Source organism: Pristiophorus japonicus, chromosome 16 (genome assembly GCF_044704955.1).
Source record: "Pristiophorus japonicus isolate sPriJap1 chromosome 16, sPriJap1.hap1, whole genome shotgun sequence".
Classification (NCBI taxonomy): Eukaryota; Metazoa; Chordata; class Chondrichthyes; family Pristiophoridae; genus Pristiophorus; species Pristiophorus japonicus.
Window position 1 is genome coordinate 133,102,244 of NC_091992.1, and position 18,814 is coordinate 133,121,057.

The 18,814-nt window shown below is 44.1% G+C and overlaps 1 protein-coding gene across 2 annotated transcripts in view; it reads right to left on the reverse strand.

Annotated features, from left to right (window-relative positions):
• LOC139226842 (sodium-coupled monocarboxylate transporter 1-like) overlaps window positions 1-15,086 on the reverse strand; it is a 152,386-nt gene extending 137,300 nt beyond the window's left edge. Inside the window, exons 1-4 of one of the 2 annotated variants that reach the window (XM_070857910.1) lie at window positions 14,941-15,086; window positions 14,755-14,816; window positions 11,070-11,209; window positions 8,525-8,590 (exon numbers count right to left, since the gene is read on the reverse strand). In XM_070857910.1, the coding sequence (XP_070714011.1) occupies window positions 8,525-8,590; window positions 11,070-11,209; window positions 14,755-14,816; window positions 14,941-15,086 (414 nt within the window). Of the gene's footprint in view, window positions 1-8,524; window positions 8,591-11,069; window positions 11,210-12,287; window positions 12,546-14,754; window positions 14,817-14,940 lie in introns of those variants that run through there. The other variant, XM_070857911.1, reaches the window with a different exon arrangement.
• Between the last annotated feature and the right edge of the window lie 3,728 nt (window positions 15,087-18,814).

Here is an 18,814-nt window from a genome sequence, read left to right on the forward strand (position 1 = left end):
TGACGACGCATCACATGCTAGTACCAAATGCTTACATGGATCATACAACACAAGCAATTTGTTTGAGCATAACAATTTTCTCGCTTTTACAAAGGCATTTTCTTAGCTTTTGCCCCAAAGCCATTCGCCCCCTTTTCGTATTAAGACATGTAATGGTTCTAGCAGGGTGCTGAGGCCCGGTAAGAAGTTACCAAAGTAGTTCAAGAGTCCCAGAAACGACCGCAGCTCCGTCATGTTCTGTGGCCTCGGTGCGTTCTCGATTGCCTCCATCTTCACATTGGTGGGCCTGATGCCGTCCGCCGCAATCCTCCTTCCCAGGAACTCCACTTCAGGCGACAGGAAAACGCACTTCAAGCGTTTTAACCTGAGCCCCACGTGGTTGAGTCGACTAAGAACCTCCTCCAGGTTCTGCAGGTGCTCGACTGTGTTCCGACCTGTGACCAAGATGTCGTCCTGGAAGAGCATGGTGTGCGGGACCGACTTCAGTAAGCTTTCCATGTTTCTCTGGAATATCACCGCCGCTCCAAACGGACATCTGTTATAAACAAAAAGATCTTTGTGCGTGTTGATGCAGGTGAGAGACTTCGATGATTCCTCCAGTTCCTGCGTCATGTAGGCTGAAGTCAGATCCAGCTTCGTGAATGTCTTTCCTCCCGCCAGCGTTGCAAAGAGGTAGTCAGCTTTTGGTAGTGGGTATTGGTCCTGCAGGGAGAAACGATTGATAGTTACTTTGTAATCGCCACAGATTTTGACGGTGCCGTCTCCCTTGAGGACTGGGACCGACCATAGGACTGGCCCACTCACTGAACTCGATCGGTGAAATGATGCCCTCTCTTTGTAGCCGGACTAGCTTGATCTCTACCCTTTCTCTCACCATGTACCGTACTGCTCTCGCCTTGTGATGGATAGGTTGCACCAAGGAATTAGGTGGATCTGCACTTTTACTCCTTGGGGAATTTCCCGATGCCTGGTTCGAACATTTGTTTAAGACCTGAGCACACGAAGTGTCGTCAGCGGGCGATAGCGCTCGGATGTCGTCCCAGTTCCAGCGTATCTTTCCCAGCCAGCTCCTGCCGAGCAGCGTGGGACCATCGCCCGGTACCACCCAGAGTGGTAGCTTGTGCACCGCTCCATCGTAGGAGACCTTTATGGTAGCACTGCCAATTACAGAAATCAGTTCTTTTGTGTAAGTTCTTAGTTTCATGCGAATTGGAGTTAAGACTGCCTTGAGGCCTTGTTGCACCACAACCTTTCAAAAGTCCATGATGGACTGGCTTGCGCCCGTGTCCAGCTCCATTGACACCGGGAATCCATTTAGTTCAACATTCAGCATTATCGGGGGACAATTCGTGGTGAATGTGTGTACCCATTTACCTCTGCCTCCACGATCTGAGGCTCTGTTTCGTCGTGATCCTCCTCTGCAATGTGGTGGTTTGCAGGATTAACAGGCTTAGCAGCTTGCCTGCACACTCGTTGGAGGTGTCCTATTGTTTCACAGCCCTTTGAATCGGTATGAATGGAAACGATGATCACCCCTGCAGCGCCAACAAGGTGTCAATGGCTTTGCATTCATCACCCTTGATAGTGGACTCTGAGACATCTGCGGACGTGCAGCTGCAGGTATGTGTGACCTGTCCTGTACGTTACGATTCGAAAACAACATTACTCTGTTCACAGTACTTGTGGCAGCACCTGTGTGCTGAGAAATTTGCTTCGTATTGTCACTGGTGGCAATGAACACCTGGGCTATCACTATGGCCTTACTCAAGGTTGGGGTCTCTACAGTCAAAAGTTTGCGAAGTATGGTTTTGTGGCCGATGCCAAGTACGAAAAAATCTCTGAGCATGTGCCCCAAATGTCCTTCAAATTCGCAATGTCCTGCAAGGCGTTTTAGCTCGGCGACATAACTCGCCACTTCCTGGCCTTCAGATCTGTTGTAGGTGTAGAACCGGTACCTCGCCATCAGAACACTTTCCTTCGGGTTCAAATGCTCTTGGACCAGTGTACACAAATCGTCGTACGATTTCTCCGTGGGTTTCGCTGGAGTGAGCAGATTCTTCATGAGGCCATACGTCGGTGCCCCACAGACGGTGAGGAGAATCATCCTTCGTTTGGCAGCGCTCTCTTCCCCATCTAGCTCGTTGGCCACGAAGTATTGGTCGAGTCGCTCCACAAGAGTTTCCCAATCATCTCCCTCTGAGAATTTCTCCAGGATGCCCACTGTTTTCTGCATCTTTGCGTTCACTATCTGTATCTCGTCACCAGTTATTGTGTATGGAGAAAGAGTCAGACTGAACACTGTGAGCTCAAAGTAAAGTGTGACCTTCGTCTTTTATTGCAGGTCTCTAGAGTGCCTCTCCAACCTGTGAAGCCTTCTTAAGTATCTGTGCTCCCAAGGGATTATTGGATCCCTTGGGACTCCAGGGGATGAGCTCTCTGGTGGTTGTACAGAGTAAATACGTCCACTTGTGTGAGGTCATTAAACTTCTTGGGACACGGAATCTAGGTCCTCGGGCTACACTACTGGCATTGACTGCAACAGTTATTTGTTACCAATCGCCTTCTCACAGTTTGCCTGGAGGACCTCCTGGCCCCATGGATAGAGGACTTCTCTCCTCCTGTCCGCCTTCTGCACCAAGGCCTCCAGTGCTGCAGCGGAAAACCTTGGAGCCCGCTTTTTCCCCCCGTCGTGCCATTACTATACCTTCTTCATGCTCAGAATGTCTTTCACGGCCTCCTTCAGCACCTGTTGCAGCCAGAATGCACATCCCCTTTAAGAGGTGCAGGCTGGCTTTAAGTAGTACAGGCGAGCCTTGCCCGAACTGGAGCACCTTGCTGAGGTGTGCAGCCACTCAACAGCATCTTCAGTGTCGGGCTGCACACTACTATCATTTACATTAGCACAATGTTTATGTCCTGCCTAAATTGGACTCAACATGCACGGGCTAATCGCACATCGTGTTTTCGGGGGCTATCGAGGGATAAGAATACTGCACCAGCTGAGTCACAGAGCCTGAGGAAGCCGGAAGGCTGGATGAGGACTCAAATCTCATGGATACAATTATGGAAAAAAGGATATTCTATGAACATCACGCCAGTCTGCATGATGTGCAGTAGATGACATAGATAATAATAATAACTTTATGTATATAGCGCCTTTAATGTAGTAAAATGTCCCAAGACGCTTCACAACAGGCAAACAGATAAATTTGACATCGAGCCACAGAAGAAATTAAGGCAGATGATCAAAAGCTTGTTTAAAGACGTAGGTTTTACTGAGCGTCTTAAAAAGAGGAACGAGAGATAGAGAGGCAGAGAGGTTCAGGGAGGGAGTCCCAGAGCTTAGGGCCCAGGCATGCTGAAGGCACGTCCCACCGATGGTTGAGCAGTTATAAAGAGGGATGTTCAAGAGGCCAGAATTTGAGGAGTGCAGACATCTTGTGGGATTGTGAGGCTGAAAAAGATCACAGAGATAGGAAGGGGCAAGTCCATGGAGTGATTTGTAAACAAGGATGAGAATATGGAAATCAGTGTGTTGTTTAACTGGGAGCCAATGTTGGTCAGAAACAACAGGGGTGATGGGCAATCTTGACTTGGTGCGGGTTAGTACACGGGCTGCTGAGTTTTGGATGACTTCAAGTTTATGTAGTGTGGAATGTGGAAGGCCGACCAGGAGTGAGTTGGAGTAGTCAAGTCTAGAGGTAACAAAGGCATGAATGAGGGTTTCAGCAGCAGAAGAACTGAGGCAGGGGCGGAGGCGGGCAATGTTACGGAGGTGGAAAAAGGCAGTTTTAGTTATGCCGCAGATATGTGGCTGTAAACTAATTTCAGGGTCAAATATGACACCCAGGTTGCGAACAGTCTTAGAAACATAGAAAATAGGTGCAGGAGTAGACCATTTGGCCCTTCGAGCCTGCACCGCCATTCAATGAGTTCATGGTTGAACATGCAACTTCAGTACCCCATTCCTGCTTTCTCACCATACCCCTTGATCCCCCTAGTAGTAAGGACTATATCTAACTCCTTTTTGAATATATTTAGTGAATTGGCCTCAACTACTTTCTGTGGTAGAGAATTCCACAGGTTCACCACTCTCTGGGTGAAGAAGTTTCTCCTCATCTCAGTCCTAAATGGCTTACACCTTATCCTTAGACTGTGACCCCTGGTTCAGGACTTCCCTAACATTGGGAAAATTCTTCCTGCATCTAACCTGTCTAAACCCATCAGAATTTTAAACGTTTCTATAAGATCCCCTCTCATTCTTCTGAACTCCAGGTGAATACAAGCCCAGTTGATCCAATCTTTCTTGATATGTCAGTCCCGCCAGCCCGGGAATCAGTCTGGTGAACCTTCGCTGCACTCCCTCAATAGCAAGAATGTTTTTCCTCAAGTTAGGAGACCAAAACTGTACACAATACTCCAGGTGTGGCCTCACCAAGGCCCTGTACAACTGTAGTAACACCTCCCTGCCTCTGTACTCAAATCCACTTGCTATGAAGACCAACATGCCATTTGCTTTCTTAACCGCCTGCTGTACCTGCATGCCAACCTTCAATGACTGATGTACCATGACACCCAGGTCTCGTTGCACCTCCCCTTTTCCTTATCTGTCACCATTCAGATAATAGTCTGTCTCTCTGTTTTTACCACCAAAGTGGATAACCTCACATTTATCCGCATTATACTTCATCTGTCATGCATTTGCCCACTCATCTAACCTATCCAAGTCACTCTGCAGCCTCATAGCATCCTTCTCGCAGCTCACACTGCCACCCAACTTAGTGTCATCCGCAAATTTGGGGATACTACATTTAATCCCCTAGTCTAAATCATTAATGTACAATGTAAACAGCTAGGGCCCCAGCACAGAACCTTGTGGTACCCCACTAGTCACTGCCTGCCATTCTGAAAAGTACCCATTTACTCCTACTCTTGCTTCCTGTCTGACAACCAGTTCTCAATCCACGACAGCACACTACCCCCAATACCATGTGCTTTAACTTTGCACATTAATCTCTTGTGTGGGTCTTTGTCGAAAGCCTTCTGAAAGTCCAAATACACCACGTCAACTGGTTCTCCCTTGTCCACTCTACTGGAAACATCCTCAAAAAATTCCAGAAGATTTGTCAAGCATGATTTCCCTTTCACAAATCCATGCTGACTTGGACCTATCATGTCACCTCTTTACAAATGTGCTGCTATGACATCCTTAATAATTGATTCCATCATTTTACCCACTACTGAGGTCAGGCTGACCGGTCTATAATTCCCTGTTTCCTCTCTCCCTCCTTTTTTAAAAAGTGGGGTTACATTGGCTACACTCCACTCCATAGGAACTGATCCAGAGTCAATGGAATGTTGGAAAATGACTGTCAATGCATCCACTATTTCCAAGGCCACCTCCTTAAGTACTCTGGGATGCAGTCCATCAGGCCTGGGGATTTATCGGCCTTCAATCCCATCAATTTCCCCAACACAATTTCCCGACTAATAAGGATTTCCCTCAGTTCCTCCTTCTTACTAGACCCTCTGACCCCTTTTATATCCGGAAGGATGTTTGTGTCCTCCTTAGTGAATACCGAACCAAAAGTACTTGTTCAATTGGTCTGCCATTTCTTTGTTCCCAGTTATGACTTCCCCTGATTCTGACTGCAGAGGACCTACGTTTGTCTTTACTAACCTTTTTCTCTTTACATATCTATAGAAACATTTGCAGTCCATCTTAATGTTCCCTGCAAGCTTCCTCTCGTACTCGATTTTCCCTGCCCTAATCAAACCCTTTGTCCTCCTCTGCCTAGTTCTAAATTTCTCCCAGTCCCCGGGTTCACTGCTATTTCTGGCCAATTTGTATGCCACTTCCTTGGCTTTAATACTATCCCTGATTTCCCTTGAAAGCCACGGTTGAGCCACCTTCCCTTTTTTATTTTTACGTACAGGGATGTACAATTGTTGTAGTTCATCCATGCGGTCTCTAAATGTCTGCCATTGCCCATCCACAGTCAACCCCTTAAGTATCATTCGCCAATCTATCCTAGCCAATTCACTCCTCATACCTTCAAAGTTACCCTTCTTTAAGTTCTGGACCTGGTCTCTGAATTAACTGTTTCATTCTCCATCCTAATGTAGAATTCCACCATATTATGGTCACTCTTTCCCAAGGGGCCTCGCACAACGAGATTGCTAATTAATCCTCTCTCATTACACAACACCCAGTCTAAGATGGCCTCCCCCCCGAGTTGGTTCCTCGACATATTGGTCTAGAAAACCATCCCTTATGCACTCCAGGAAATCCTCCTCCACCGTATTGCTTCCAGTTTGGTTAGCCCAATCTATATGCATATTAAAGTCACCCATGATAACTGCTGCACCTTTATTGCATGCACCCCTAATTTCCTGTTTGATGCCCTCCCCAACATCACTACTACTGGAGGTCTGTACACAACTCCCACTAACGTTTTTTGCCCTTTGGTGTTCTGCAGCTTTACCCATATCGATTCCACATCATCCAAGCTAATGTCTTCCTAACTATTGCATTAATCTCCTCTTTAACCAGCAATGCTACTCCATCTCCTTTTCCCTTTATTCTATCCTTCCTGAATGTTGAATACCCTCAGATTGATGCTCGGGAGAGGGATGGAGTCAGTGGTTAGGGAACGCAGTTTGTGGCAGGGACCAAACATAATGGCTTCAGTCTTCCCAATATTTAATTGGAGAAAATCTTTGCTCATCCAGTACTGGATGTCGGACAAGGACTCTGACAATTTAGATATCAAACAGGGGTCAACAAAAGCGGTGGAGAGGTAGAGCTGGGTGTCGTCTGCGTACATGTGGAAACTGACTCCGTGTTTTCAGATGATATCGCCAAGGGGCAGCGTATAGATGAGAAATAAGAGGGGACCAAGGACAGATCCTTGGGGGACACAAGAGGTAACAATGCGGGAGTGGGAAGAGAAGCCATTGGCAGAGATTTTCTGGCTACGATTAGATAGATAACAATGGAACCAGACGAGTGCAGTCCCACCCAGCTGGACATTGGTGGAGAGGCGTTGGAGGAGGATGGACTGGTCAACTGTGTCAAAGGCTGCAGACAGGTCGAGGAGGACGAGGAGGGACAGTTTACCTTTGTCACAAAGGATGTCATTTGTGACTTTGATGAGAGCAGTGTCAGTACTGTGGCAGGGTGAAAGCCAGACTGAAAGGAATCAAACATTAAATTCATGGAAAGATGATCACGGATTTGGGAGACAACAACACATTCAAGTACTTTGGACAGGAAATGGAGGTTGGAGATGGGGCGATAACTAGGAAGCAAAGTGGGGTCAAAGGTTGTTTTTTTGAGGAGAGGGGTGATGACAGCAGATTTGAAGGAGGGGGAACAGTACCTGAGGACAGAGAAAAGTTAACAATGTCGGCTAACATGGGAGCCAAAAAAGGAAGTTGGGTGGTCGGTAGTTTAGTGGGAATAGGGTCAAGGGAGCAGGAAGTGGGTCTCATGGATAAGATGAGTTTGGAGAAATTGAGGGGAAATCAAAGAAAAACTAGAAAAAGATATGAGTGTAGGACCAGGGCAGGTGGGAGCATCAGATGAAGTTTGGCTTTGTGGGCTAGGGGAAGGAAGGGAACTCGCAGAGGCAACTGATCAGATGGTCTCAATCTTTGATACAAAGAAGTCCATGAGCTCCTCACACTTGTTGTTGGAGGTGAGTGTGGTGGAGACAGGGGAGAGGGGTTTAAGGAGACGGTCAGCAGTAGAGAATAGTAGCCTGGGGTTATTTTTACAAACCAGAATGATCCTGGAATATTGAGCAGTTTTTGTAGACAAGAGTAAGAACCGATAGTGTTTTATGGATCACAGTGGAGTCCACTACCCTCATATTAAGGAACATCAGGGAAGCTTTTTCCTTATTTCAGACATCAAAGGAGCATATGGCAACTTCACTGGCACCTGCAACTGTTCCCCTCCCCCAAATCCATAGCAGCATCCAGTACGTCGGAACCTCCTCCTAATCGGAATCACAGATTGCAGCCCAAGAGGTCCTGGGGAACAAGCTTAAGCAAGTGTTGCATTTCAGCCTTCAGATATCTTGTCTGACTTACAAGAGACACTCTCTCAAGGCTTTCAGGAGGATCTCATGGGAAACATGCTGGTCCCTGCTGGTCCTGCAACTGGGCCCAGTACCAGTGGAACGGCTGGAGTGAACTGATATGAAGCTGCAGTTTTTCAGATAACAGCACATGCCAGGTCTTACGGCACAGCCCTGTATAATTCGAATATTGTTTGTCATTGAAAATCATTCAAAAAAGATAAACCAAAACCACCTTTTTCGTTCCCAAAAGTTGTTGGCTGGACAAGCAATTGGTATTGGTGGTGAAAGCAAAGTCCACAGCAACCAAAGAAATGGCCATGAACAGCTTGATAATCTCTGCCACATTATAATATGCCATTGTAAGGACATTACTAATATCCATTATGCCAATCACAGATTATTATGAAAGGTTTTTTAAAATCTATCTTTGAACTTACCATATATATCAAGAAGCAACAAACAACTTGATATCTCACCAATTGTCCAAATCTTCTATTAAGATACTGTGGAGAAAACAGAACAGTTCTAATTTTCTTTCTGTTTTTTTATCTCAACTCTAAGAACAACCTCTATCCTGGGATAACCTGACAGTTAAGGTTCTTCGATTATAGGCTCACTAGCATTAGTCTAGCCCTAGTATAACATGACATTAGAATATCAGTCATCTTTCTTGCGAAGTCTGATACTTCTTAATACAAGCCTGTCATTACAGACTTTAGTAGAATTTGTATGTGCAAGGCAAACTATTTACAAAGACCTTGGAAGATGCGGTTTCCACTGAACAGCTACAATATCTGTAGTGCATGGAGTTTCACAATCAGTGCAGAGCTACAAGAGAATTGAAGAAGCAGGAAATGAACTTCCTGATCCTTAGAAAAAACAATCCAGGTATGCTCATCAGATAACCATTCCAGAAAATCTGTTTCACTAACACTGATGAGCCAGTCACTGTGGAAGAAATACTGTCTGAGAACGTAGCAATATTAATCTTAGGGATATACTATTCTCCCAGTCGATTTGTCAGAAAAATAGCATGGTTGAACACTGCCAACAGGATCAGTGTCTTGTCCACCACCTGTAAAGCTACATAGGTCAGGGAATGTTTGCACAATGTGGAAAAACAATGAAGTAGAAAAAGTGCTTGGATGTGCACTTGAAGTGCCGTAACCTGCAAGGCTACAGACCAAGAGCTGGAAAATGGGATTAGGCTGGATAGCTCTTTTTCGACCAACAGAGACACAATGATCCTAGGAGCCTCCTTCTGTGCCGTAAATTCCTATGATTCTATGAAGTTGGACTTTTGATACTTGTTTTAAGGAAGACGAAAATAATGGACTTGGATTGAAACCCTCGCTTTCTTGGCAAAGAACACAGCTGTCAAGTTGACTGAAGTCAGGGTGCACATTGTCCAGGATGTTGAGAGAGAGAAACGTAAGTTTTAGCCAGTCGAAATGGAGCCTTCATAAGATTATACCTGAAGTACCTGCTAAGAAGAAACAATGCGGACAATTACAGGAATAAGAAAGCAAGGTATACAAACTGCTAAAGAGATTCTTTGATGTTTGACAATTAAACAGCAGATTTTGGAGAGAAAACTATGCAAAACAGCTCATTCTACAAGGGGTTTGAGGAAAACCACGGACAATACCAGAACAAGACACCATAGGAAAGGAACCTTTGCTTTCTCATCCAAAGTATCTGATCAATTCCTAGTCTCGAGTTGTGCTCGTTGTTCAAAAAAAGATTGTATGAAAAGTTACTATTTTCTTTCTGGTACAAACTTGTTGCGTGTATTTTAAATTTAATTCTTTAAAGTGAGTAAATAACTATAGTGTTTCGCTTGATTACTTTGCCTTTTGTATTTTGAACAAGAGAGTAAAGTCATCTTACAGCCTTCAACCACCAAGCATTCATAAACTCTTTTAAAAAAGGGCAAAATTAGCACCAGTCAAACTGTGTTGTATGAAATGACACAATGAACTCCGTACTGTGAGCCAGTGACCAGGTGTAACCTGGTCAGTCTTTAATGGCTTCCAGAGGTGAAGATACAAAGTTGAAGTTCATGTTATATACCAGGCCCAGCACGAGTGTATCTATGACCCTAGGACCTCCGACGGTAGTGCCCTCTGGTGGTGGGCAGACTTTATGTACATAACATTACACAAACCAAACAGTAAATTGATTTAAATCACCATCTTTGTTTTTGTCCCTTTGTTACATCCACATTTAGTTTCAGAACATGGCATGGATTTTCCCCCTTTGTGTCCCTGGGAATCCCAGCCTCTGTGTTTCTTTAATATTGGATGCAAGCTGCCAGGCCACTGCAAAGAAGTTCCACCCAAATAGAGACCTAGTTCTGCAGTCGCAGGCTTTGGAGCCTGCTGCAGTGTCGGGCTGCAGACGCATTCTGTGCTGTCTGTGAAACTACCCCAACATTGTAAAAAATCTTTGCACCAACATTTTGGACTTAAGAAATCCATTACTCTGAGAGCAATTGCATAGGCCCTACAATCAAAAGAATTCCACTTCCCCCCAATGTCTTTGGAACTCTGGACAACAGACATCCCTTGCATCTAGCTTGGTCATGATCCAAAATAGTGGGAAATACTTCAGAAGACACATTTCTCTAATTTGCATTTAATCTCAATACGCTCAACTGGGAAATGGGAGTTATGCACAGGCCAAGCAATCTTACCTCTTGATATAGCAAAAAAATTAGTGGAGGCGGGGAAGTGAGTGAAAAATGTAGGTTCAGGTCTCACATATAGTGAATGATGCATAGTACAGGACAGAAGAACCTAAAAGTAAAGGCAAATAAATTAGCATAGAAATCAGGACAAGGGAATTTCACTGGGGATATTAAAGTCATAAAGAAACCCCTGCTCCAATCTTCCTCCATGCTAGCTAAAGGATGTAAGAGTCCATTAGAAAGATCAAAATAGGGAACATGGAAACTGGAAATGGAAATTAAAAATAGATTACCTCATAAGTACTAATTATGTTTAGTCTGTAGAAGAGCGGAATGTAGATCAGACAAGTGGCTATCATTGTAAATAACCAGGTGAAGCCAAACATCAGAAACATCATCCCAAAGTTGTATACTTCAGCTGGATTTCCAATTACTGTAACAATAATTAGAAAAGGCTAAAGATTAATCTAAAAAAAAAGAGTATTTTTGCACTTTCATATAGCTGTAAATCCATTCTAGCTTTGTCATTTAACATCAAGGACACAGGATTTATCATATGCATCAACTTTTATCATATGCATCAACTCAGCATTAAGATTTCTAGCTTTCATCAGGTGTTATTGACAGATAGCCATTTTTTATTTCATTCTTGCGATATGGTCGTCGGTAGCAAGGTCATCATTTATTGCATTCCCTAGTTGCCCATGTGAAGGTGGTGATGGGTTTTTTACTTGAACCGCTGCAGTTCATGTGGTGAGGGTACTCCCACAGTGCTGTTAGGGAGGGAGTGCCAGGATTTTATCTCAGCGGCGAAGAAGGAATGGCGATATATGCCCAAATCAGGATGATGTGTGACTTGGAGGTGATAGTGTTCTCATACACCTGCTTGTCCTTCTAGGTAGTGGAAGTTGTGTGTTTGGGAGGTGCTATCGAAGAAGCCTTTGGCGAGTTGCTGCACTGCATCCAGTAGATAGATAACACTGCAGCCACAGTGCACCGGTGGTGGAGGGAATGAATGTTTAAGGTGGGGAATAGGCTGCTGATCAAGCAGACTACTTTGCCTGGATGGCAAATTCCTGGTAAAGCAACTATTCTTAGATTATCTGAAACCACTTCCAGAAATATATCCCTCTACATTAGGTAATAAAACCCCATATAATAGTTTACATCTTCACTTTGTAGCCCCACTTTACAAATGTCCTCTAGTTTGCTGACTAATTCTCCAGTTTCCCTTAATTTCTTATACCTTTTCAATACTTTAGGCCTTAGCTGACAGCCATTGAGAATGGCACATTTTACAGCTTTATTGTTTGTATTGCCCATTGGGTATAAGACATTCAGTCCAAACATCTTTGTTTTATCTTTACGGTTTAGTAATATTTGGAAAGCTGAAATAAAATTATAAATATCACCTCCTTTAGAATTTAGAATTAAGTTAAATTTAACAAAATTAATCTCAGCATGATGTAATAAAGAGCTAAGTATTACATCATCTAACTAACTAGGCTCACTGTTGTTATCTGTTTCTCTGCTAGTTCAACAGACGTTCTTCTAGTCCGCCCCATACTGTTGGCATTTTGCATTCTTGACTGCTTCATTCTGTTGCTACTCCTCCTTGAATTCACGTCTATGTTCCTCTTTTTCTGCATGTCAAAAATTCTCGTTGAAACTCATTCTTTTGCCATTTTTTTCAGCAATTATGTGCGCCAGTTCTAATTCTTTCCTATATCCTTGAGATCTTGTGTGCATCATTGTTTTCCATTGTAAAACTGTTAAATTAAATTTAAAACAAGCCAAATGTTAAGATCTTTGAATTCTAAAATGCAGCATATTTTTGGATTTTTATAAATCTTTTCCTAGATTACTTTGGCTGCCGAATTTCAAATCAGTCATGTGTCAGTCCTGACTTCTCAAACATTCAAGTAAGTCCATTGCCTTGAAAACTAGGAAAGCTTTCAATAACATGCCTGGGAAACAAACAGCAAACCTTGTTTAGCAATTACTATTAGGTACTCTACTATCATATGCTTCCATAAGATTTACATCAGTATTTGAAAATAGAAGGGCATCACAATAGACCCGGGTCCCAAATTTCCTCTTGTCCGGTTCCACCAGAAGTATGGTGCCGGGGGTTTGTGGCCACTCATGATTTGAGCCCTTTATCCTGTCCAATTTCATGGGATCAGATATTTAAATATTTTGGGTGGTAAGATATGCTGTTAGGAAGTCAGTGTGACGCTTTCCTGCAGCGTTAGTTAGCCAGTGGTGCAACCAAAAAAAAATTTTTTTAATTAAAAACTGCCTCATTTTGCGAATAGACGGGTTTATGGAAATTGGCCTTTAAAATGTTGAATCCTTAGCAACGCTGAGCACAAAAGCGTAAATGAAGGAAATATGTTGTATGGCGTAATTTCCCTCATTTGCATGGCATCAAAATACACCAAATATATTACGCACTATCTCCAAAAGCACAGGAGACTTTGCCAGTGGAAAAAGGAATGGGGACCCAGCGTAAACAGGCCCCACCCCAATTTTTGTTTCCCATTCACCCAGGTTACATCATTTACATTGTGTAAATAATAAGGAATTTTAGATATTAATGTTCTATGATGAACAGGAAAGGGTCCGGGGGTCTGGTGGTGTTGAAGACTTATTATGGGAATGCGTCCACAACACGTCACACATACGCCCGCCACGTTTTCCTTTTTTTCAGCAGCGGATATCGAGGCGTCCGAGTGTCCTGCCATGGAGAGGCGGGTCATTTCATTAACATATTTAAATCAGGCTCCCACAGCACAATTGGAAGACCAATTTGAAATGTACTGCTGATACGTGGGTTTCCCAGGGGTTGGGAAACCAGGCAGTGAAAGAGGCGGATAAGTGTCTTTTCCAGCATTCCTTGTGGGTCGAGCACCACCCTGCCACCCCCCCACCCTATGCTGATTGCAACTTCTCTCCCCTCGTGCCACGTTTGCCAGCCTCCCCCACCCACCCTCTGCCTCAATGGCCTCTTTCTCCAATATGCCACGTTTGCCTCTCTCTCTCCCCCAGCCCCTGTGGCCTCCCCCCAAGACCCAGTGGCCTTTCTCCCTCCTGCCCCGGTGGCCTCTCTCTCATCCCCAAAGTCCTTCCACCCAGCCCCTATGACCTCTTTCTCCACCCTGCCACGATCGGCGACCTCCCCCCCACCCCCAAGCTCAGATGGCCTATATCCCCCATGCCACATTTGCAACCTTCCCCATCACCCCCGATGGCTTTTCTCTCCACTCTGTTGCAATCATCTCGCTATTTCCCCCCAGCCCTGATGGCCTCTCTCTTCCCCCGTCGCGATTGTCTCTCTCTCTCTACCCTCAGCCACAATGACCTCCCCAACGCACTGGAGGCACAATAAAAACAATTCTGAGGGATCCCAGATTCACACCATCTCTCCAAAACCGTTAACAGCAACCTCTGTCTGATCTGGCCTATCTCTTATGACGAGCATCCTAGCTATGCCCCTAGTGGCACTGGCGACCACCATTCCCATGTAAAACATGGCAAGTATCCATACCCCTCGAACATTGGAAGTCCAGGGCAGTGCATCCTGGGAATTATGCTGGGATGCATTCAATTATGGCTTTTGGCCCAAATTCATTGTAATTTCATATGTAAAGTCAAGTTAGCTGAGTTTTACATTGACGTGCAACAGGAAGTTGAGCAAATTCACTCAGTGGTTGGTAAGGAATATTGTTTCAAAAAGGTTTTCTGATATATGTTTATGCTGATTGCTTAAGAAGCATTGCAGACATTTTGTACTGTAATGTATTTTGTATTTACTTCAAAGTGCATTTCACTGTTAAAAGTACATAATTGTGGAATATCATCTTAGCATAAGTGTGCAGATGACTTCAGTTTTAATAATGCATATCGATTTATAATGCAATGTAAATATCTTTATCTTGTATATTGATCAAACTTTCAGAATAATAAACCGCATACCTGTTATAGCAGACAAGAAACTAGAAGCCAACGAAAGAGCAATTGGGTATGCAGAGATCTGCCTGTTGAAAAATACATTAAGCAATCTTTTTTAATTACATGAACCTGCTGGTTGATCATTTTTGTTTTACAAAAGGTAAGTTCTAAAAGTATATTTGTTCCTATCAATGTTCAAATTGTGCTTACCGGTTTCCTACCAGAAACTCTTCTGTTGTTTCTTGTCCAGTCCTACCACGTTTAAAAGCACAAAAAATTCCAATTGCAGCAGATACAAACAACATAGAAGCAAAAACAACATAATCCCAGACGTGAAAGACATTATTCTCTGCCATGGCTGCTTCTCTTATAAAGGTAAAAGCTCAAAAGAACAAACTAAGTCCAATAAATCTGCTGATAATCTGAAAAAAAAGATAAAGGTCCACACCTACACTGCTAAAGATACACGCATTGACTGTTCTTTTATTATATGTAAGGAAATCAATCCACATAAGTCACAGTTATTGAATGACTACTAGAGTCGAAATAGTCCAATTTTAAGGGTATTTTAATATAATTGCTGAATTATATAATGATTAGAAATCCTACATCACTTTAAGGAGACAAGCCAAAATCTCACATGGAGATTCAGGAAATTCTTATCATCATGTAATCAAATTGGTCATTAGTTCATTATTAATAGAACTTTCTATTGTTAATTTGGGCACTGAAATTCAATTCAAACCTGTCATGAAGAAATATTGAAAAACTGCTTTGAGTGATCATACAGTTGCAGATTCTGGCCACTGGGTGGTGGTGTATCATCTTTTCCCCACAAATTGCTCAAAAGGTTTTCTGAAAATTTTTCATCCAATTTTTGCAGTATCTAAAACTTGTATGTCCAAACTAAAGGTTTGAAAATTCAAAAAAATGCATTAGCACAATTAAATGTTTCCATTGAATTGGCTTTGTGCCTTATAATGGCTTCATTTAAAGTATTTAGCTGAAGGCTTCAGCCTCTCGCAAAAGCCTGTTTGAACTTGCCCAACGCAGTGAAGCTGTGAACTGAATCTGGATTGTGCCATCTGAGTATGTGCAGTGTACCTAATTTCCTAGGATAAATCAGTACAGTTCGTTCAATCAGCTGTACCGATGAAAAAGTTTTCTTTAGTTTCCAGCAATTTCAGCTTTGTTTTTCAAAAGCTAAAGCACAAGTTTCAAAGTTTCATTTAAGAAAGGTTTACATTAAAAAAAAGTCATTGTATGCATGCACAATCATGTATATATTTGTGAGGGAAAGGGGAAAAAAATGATAGTCTATGAAGGGAGGATCTTGAGACAATCACTATCACTAGGGGGGTAGTGCTGGACAGGCTAACGGGACTCAAGGTAGACAAGTCCCCTGGTCCTGATGAAATGCATCCCAGGGTATTAAAAGAGATGGTGGAAGTTATAGCAGATGCATTCGTTATAATCTACCAAAATTCTCTGGACTCTGGGGAGGTACCAGCGGATTGGAGAGCAGCTAATGTAACGCCTCTGCTTAAAAAAGGGGGCAGACAAAAAGCAGGTAACTATAGGCCAGTTAGTTTAACATCTGTAGTGGGGAAAATGCTTGAAACTATCATTAAGGAAGAAATAGCGGGACATCTAGATAGGAATAGTGCAATCAAGCAGACGCAGCATGGATTCATGAAGGGGAAATCATGTTTAACTAATTTACTGGAATTCTTTGAGGATATAACGAGCATGGTGGATAGAGGTGTACTGATGGATGTGGTGTATTTAGATTTCCAAAAGGCATTCGATAAGGTGCCACACAAAAGGTTACTGCAGAAGATAAAGGTACGCGGAGTCAGAGGAAATGTATTAGCATGGATAGAGAGAATTGGCTGGCTAACAGAAAGCAGAGTCGGGATAAATGGGTCCTTTTCGGGTTGGAAATCAGTGGTTAGTGGTGTGCCACAGGGATCGGTGCTGGAACCACAACTGTTTACAATATACATAGATGACCTGGATAGTGTAACAAAAATTTGCAGATGACACAAAGATTAGTGGGAAAGTGGGTTGTGTAGAGGACACAGAGAGGCTGCAAAGAGATTTAGATAGGTTAAGCGAATGGGCTAAGGTTTGGCAGATGGAATACAATGTCAGAAAGTGTGAGGTCATCCACCTTGGGAAAAAAAACAGTAAAAGGGAATATTATTTGAATGGGGAGAAATTACAACATGCTGCGGTGCAGAGGGACCTGGGGGTTCTTGTGCATGAAACCCAAAAAATTAGTTTGCAGGTGCAGCAGGTAATCAGGAAGGCGAATGGAATGTTGGTCTTCATTGCGAGAGGGATGGAGTACAAAAGCAGGGAGGTCCTGCTGCAACTGTACAGGGTATTGATGAGGCCGCACCTGGAGTACTGCGTGCAGTTTTGGTCACCTTACGTAAGGAAGGATATGCTAGCTTTGGAGGAGGTACAGAGACGATTCACTAGGCTGATTCCGGAGATGAGGGGGTTACCTTATGATGATAGATTGAGTAGACTGGGTCTTTACTCGTTGGAGTTCAGAAGGATGAGGGGTGATCTTATAGAAACATTTAAAATAATGAAAGGGATAGACAAGATAGAGGCGGAGAGGTTGTTTCCACTGGTCGGGGAGACTCGAACTAGGGGGCACAGCGTCAAAATACGGGGGAGCCAATTTAAAACCGAGTTGAGAAGGAATTTCTTCTCCCAGAGGGTTGTGAATCTGTGGAATTCTCTGCCCAAGGAAGCAGTTGAGGCTAGCTCATTGAATGTATTCAAGTCTCAGATAGATAGATTTTTAACCAATAAGGGAATTAAGGGTTATGGGGAGCGGGCGGGTAAGTGGAGCTGAGTCCACGGCCAGATCAGCCATGATCTTTTTGAATGGCGGAGCAGGCTCGAGGGGCTAGATGGCCTACTCCTGTTCCTAATTCTTATGTTCTTATGTTCTTATAACACATCGGTTGTAACAATTGCTGTGTATTCTCGAAGCTTCAGAGAGCACATTAAGCTAAGAGAAACAGAGGCCTCAAAATTCCAGTCAGGACAAAGGCAGAAGCTTGGTGGAACTCCAAGACAAGGGCCTGCCAGAGTAACTGTCCAGTGGAGGGTCTTGGGTGGATGTTGTACCAGCACTGCTCCTCAGGGCCAGAGAAGGAATCCTTGCACCTCCCGTGCCCAGTGTTCCTTCTCCCTCTTTGTGCCAGCATCTGTTTAGCAACCCACTTCAGCACTTATCTTCTGCCAAGACCATTCCCATGGGTTCCCAGTGGTGTCCAGCTCTCGCTCAATTCCCACTCCTGCGTGCCGGCCTAGAAGTCATACTGGTCAGCTTCGGGCGGGAGACAGATGTCCAATATTAAAACAAGGCCCGACAATTATAATCAGCCTAGTTGCACTCTGTTCTCTTCCTTCTAAGCACCGAAACCATCCAGAGTTAAAATCAATTCCATCACAGTAGATCAGTAGCCCAAATGTTATGCTCTTCATAACATAACCACTTCTACTGTTATAAAACAGCAAATCGTCCGACTCACCCTGAGCAACATCATAGGAAATCTACTAGAGCGACCTAATTAGAAGAAAGGCAATGAGGCCGAAATTCAGCCTCCCGAATAGGCCTCTTACCGCTGGAAAGCGGCGGCCACGCAGCGGAGTCGAATGGCCATCGCTGGCGAAATTCTCTTCGGTGCTTTTTCTGGCGGTCCCCACTTCCGCTCCGCTGCTGTCGACCCCTCCTCAGTGCGTCATCAAAGTGCGCACCGCCGATCTCCCGCACCTCAATCCAAATTCAGCGACAAAAATCTTCGGCCCGCCAAGCAGTGCTCCCGACAGTTTTCTCTGTCAGTGCACTGTGTTTTCAGTGTGTGCGACATGGCTGTGCGGTGGCCATTCGAGGGGAGGGCGGCACTACCGCGGCCACCATTTTACTTTTTTTGTCGGCCGACTGCCAGGTCAGCCCGACAATTATGACCCCGGGTTCAGCCGGGCCGCCAGCAGGCAGCCTGACACCCCCTCTTGGCTGCCAGGCCCACTGGCCGGGCCAAAACCCTCCCTGGTGACC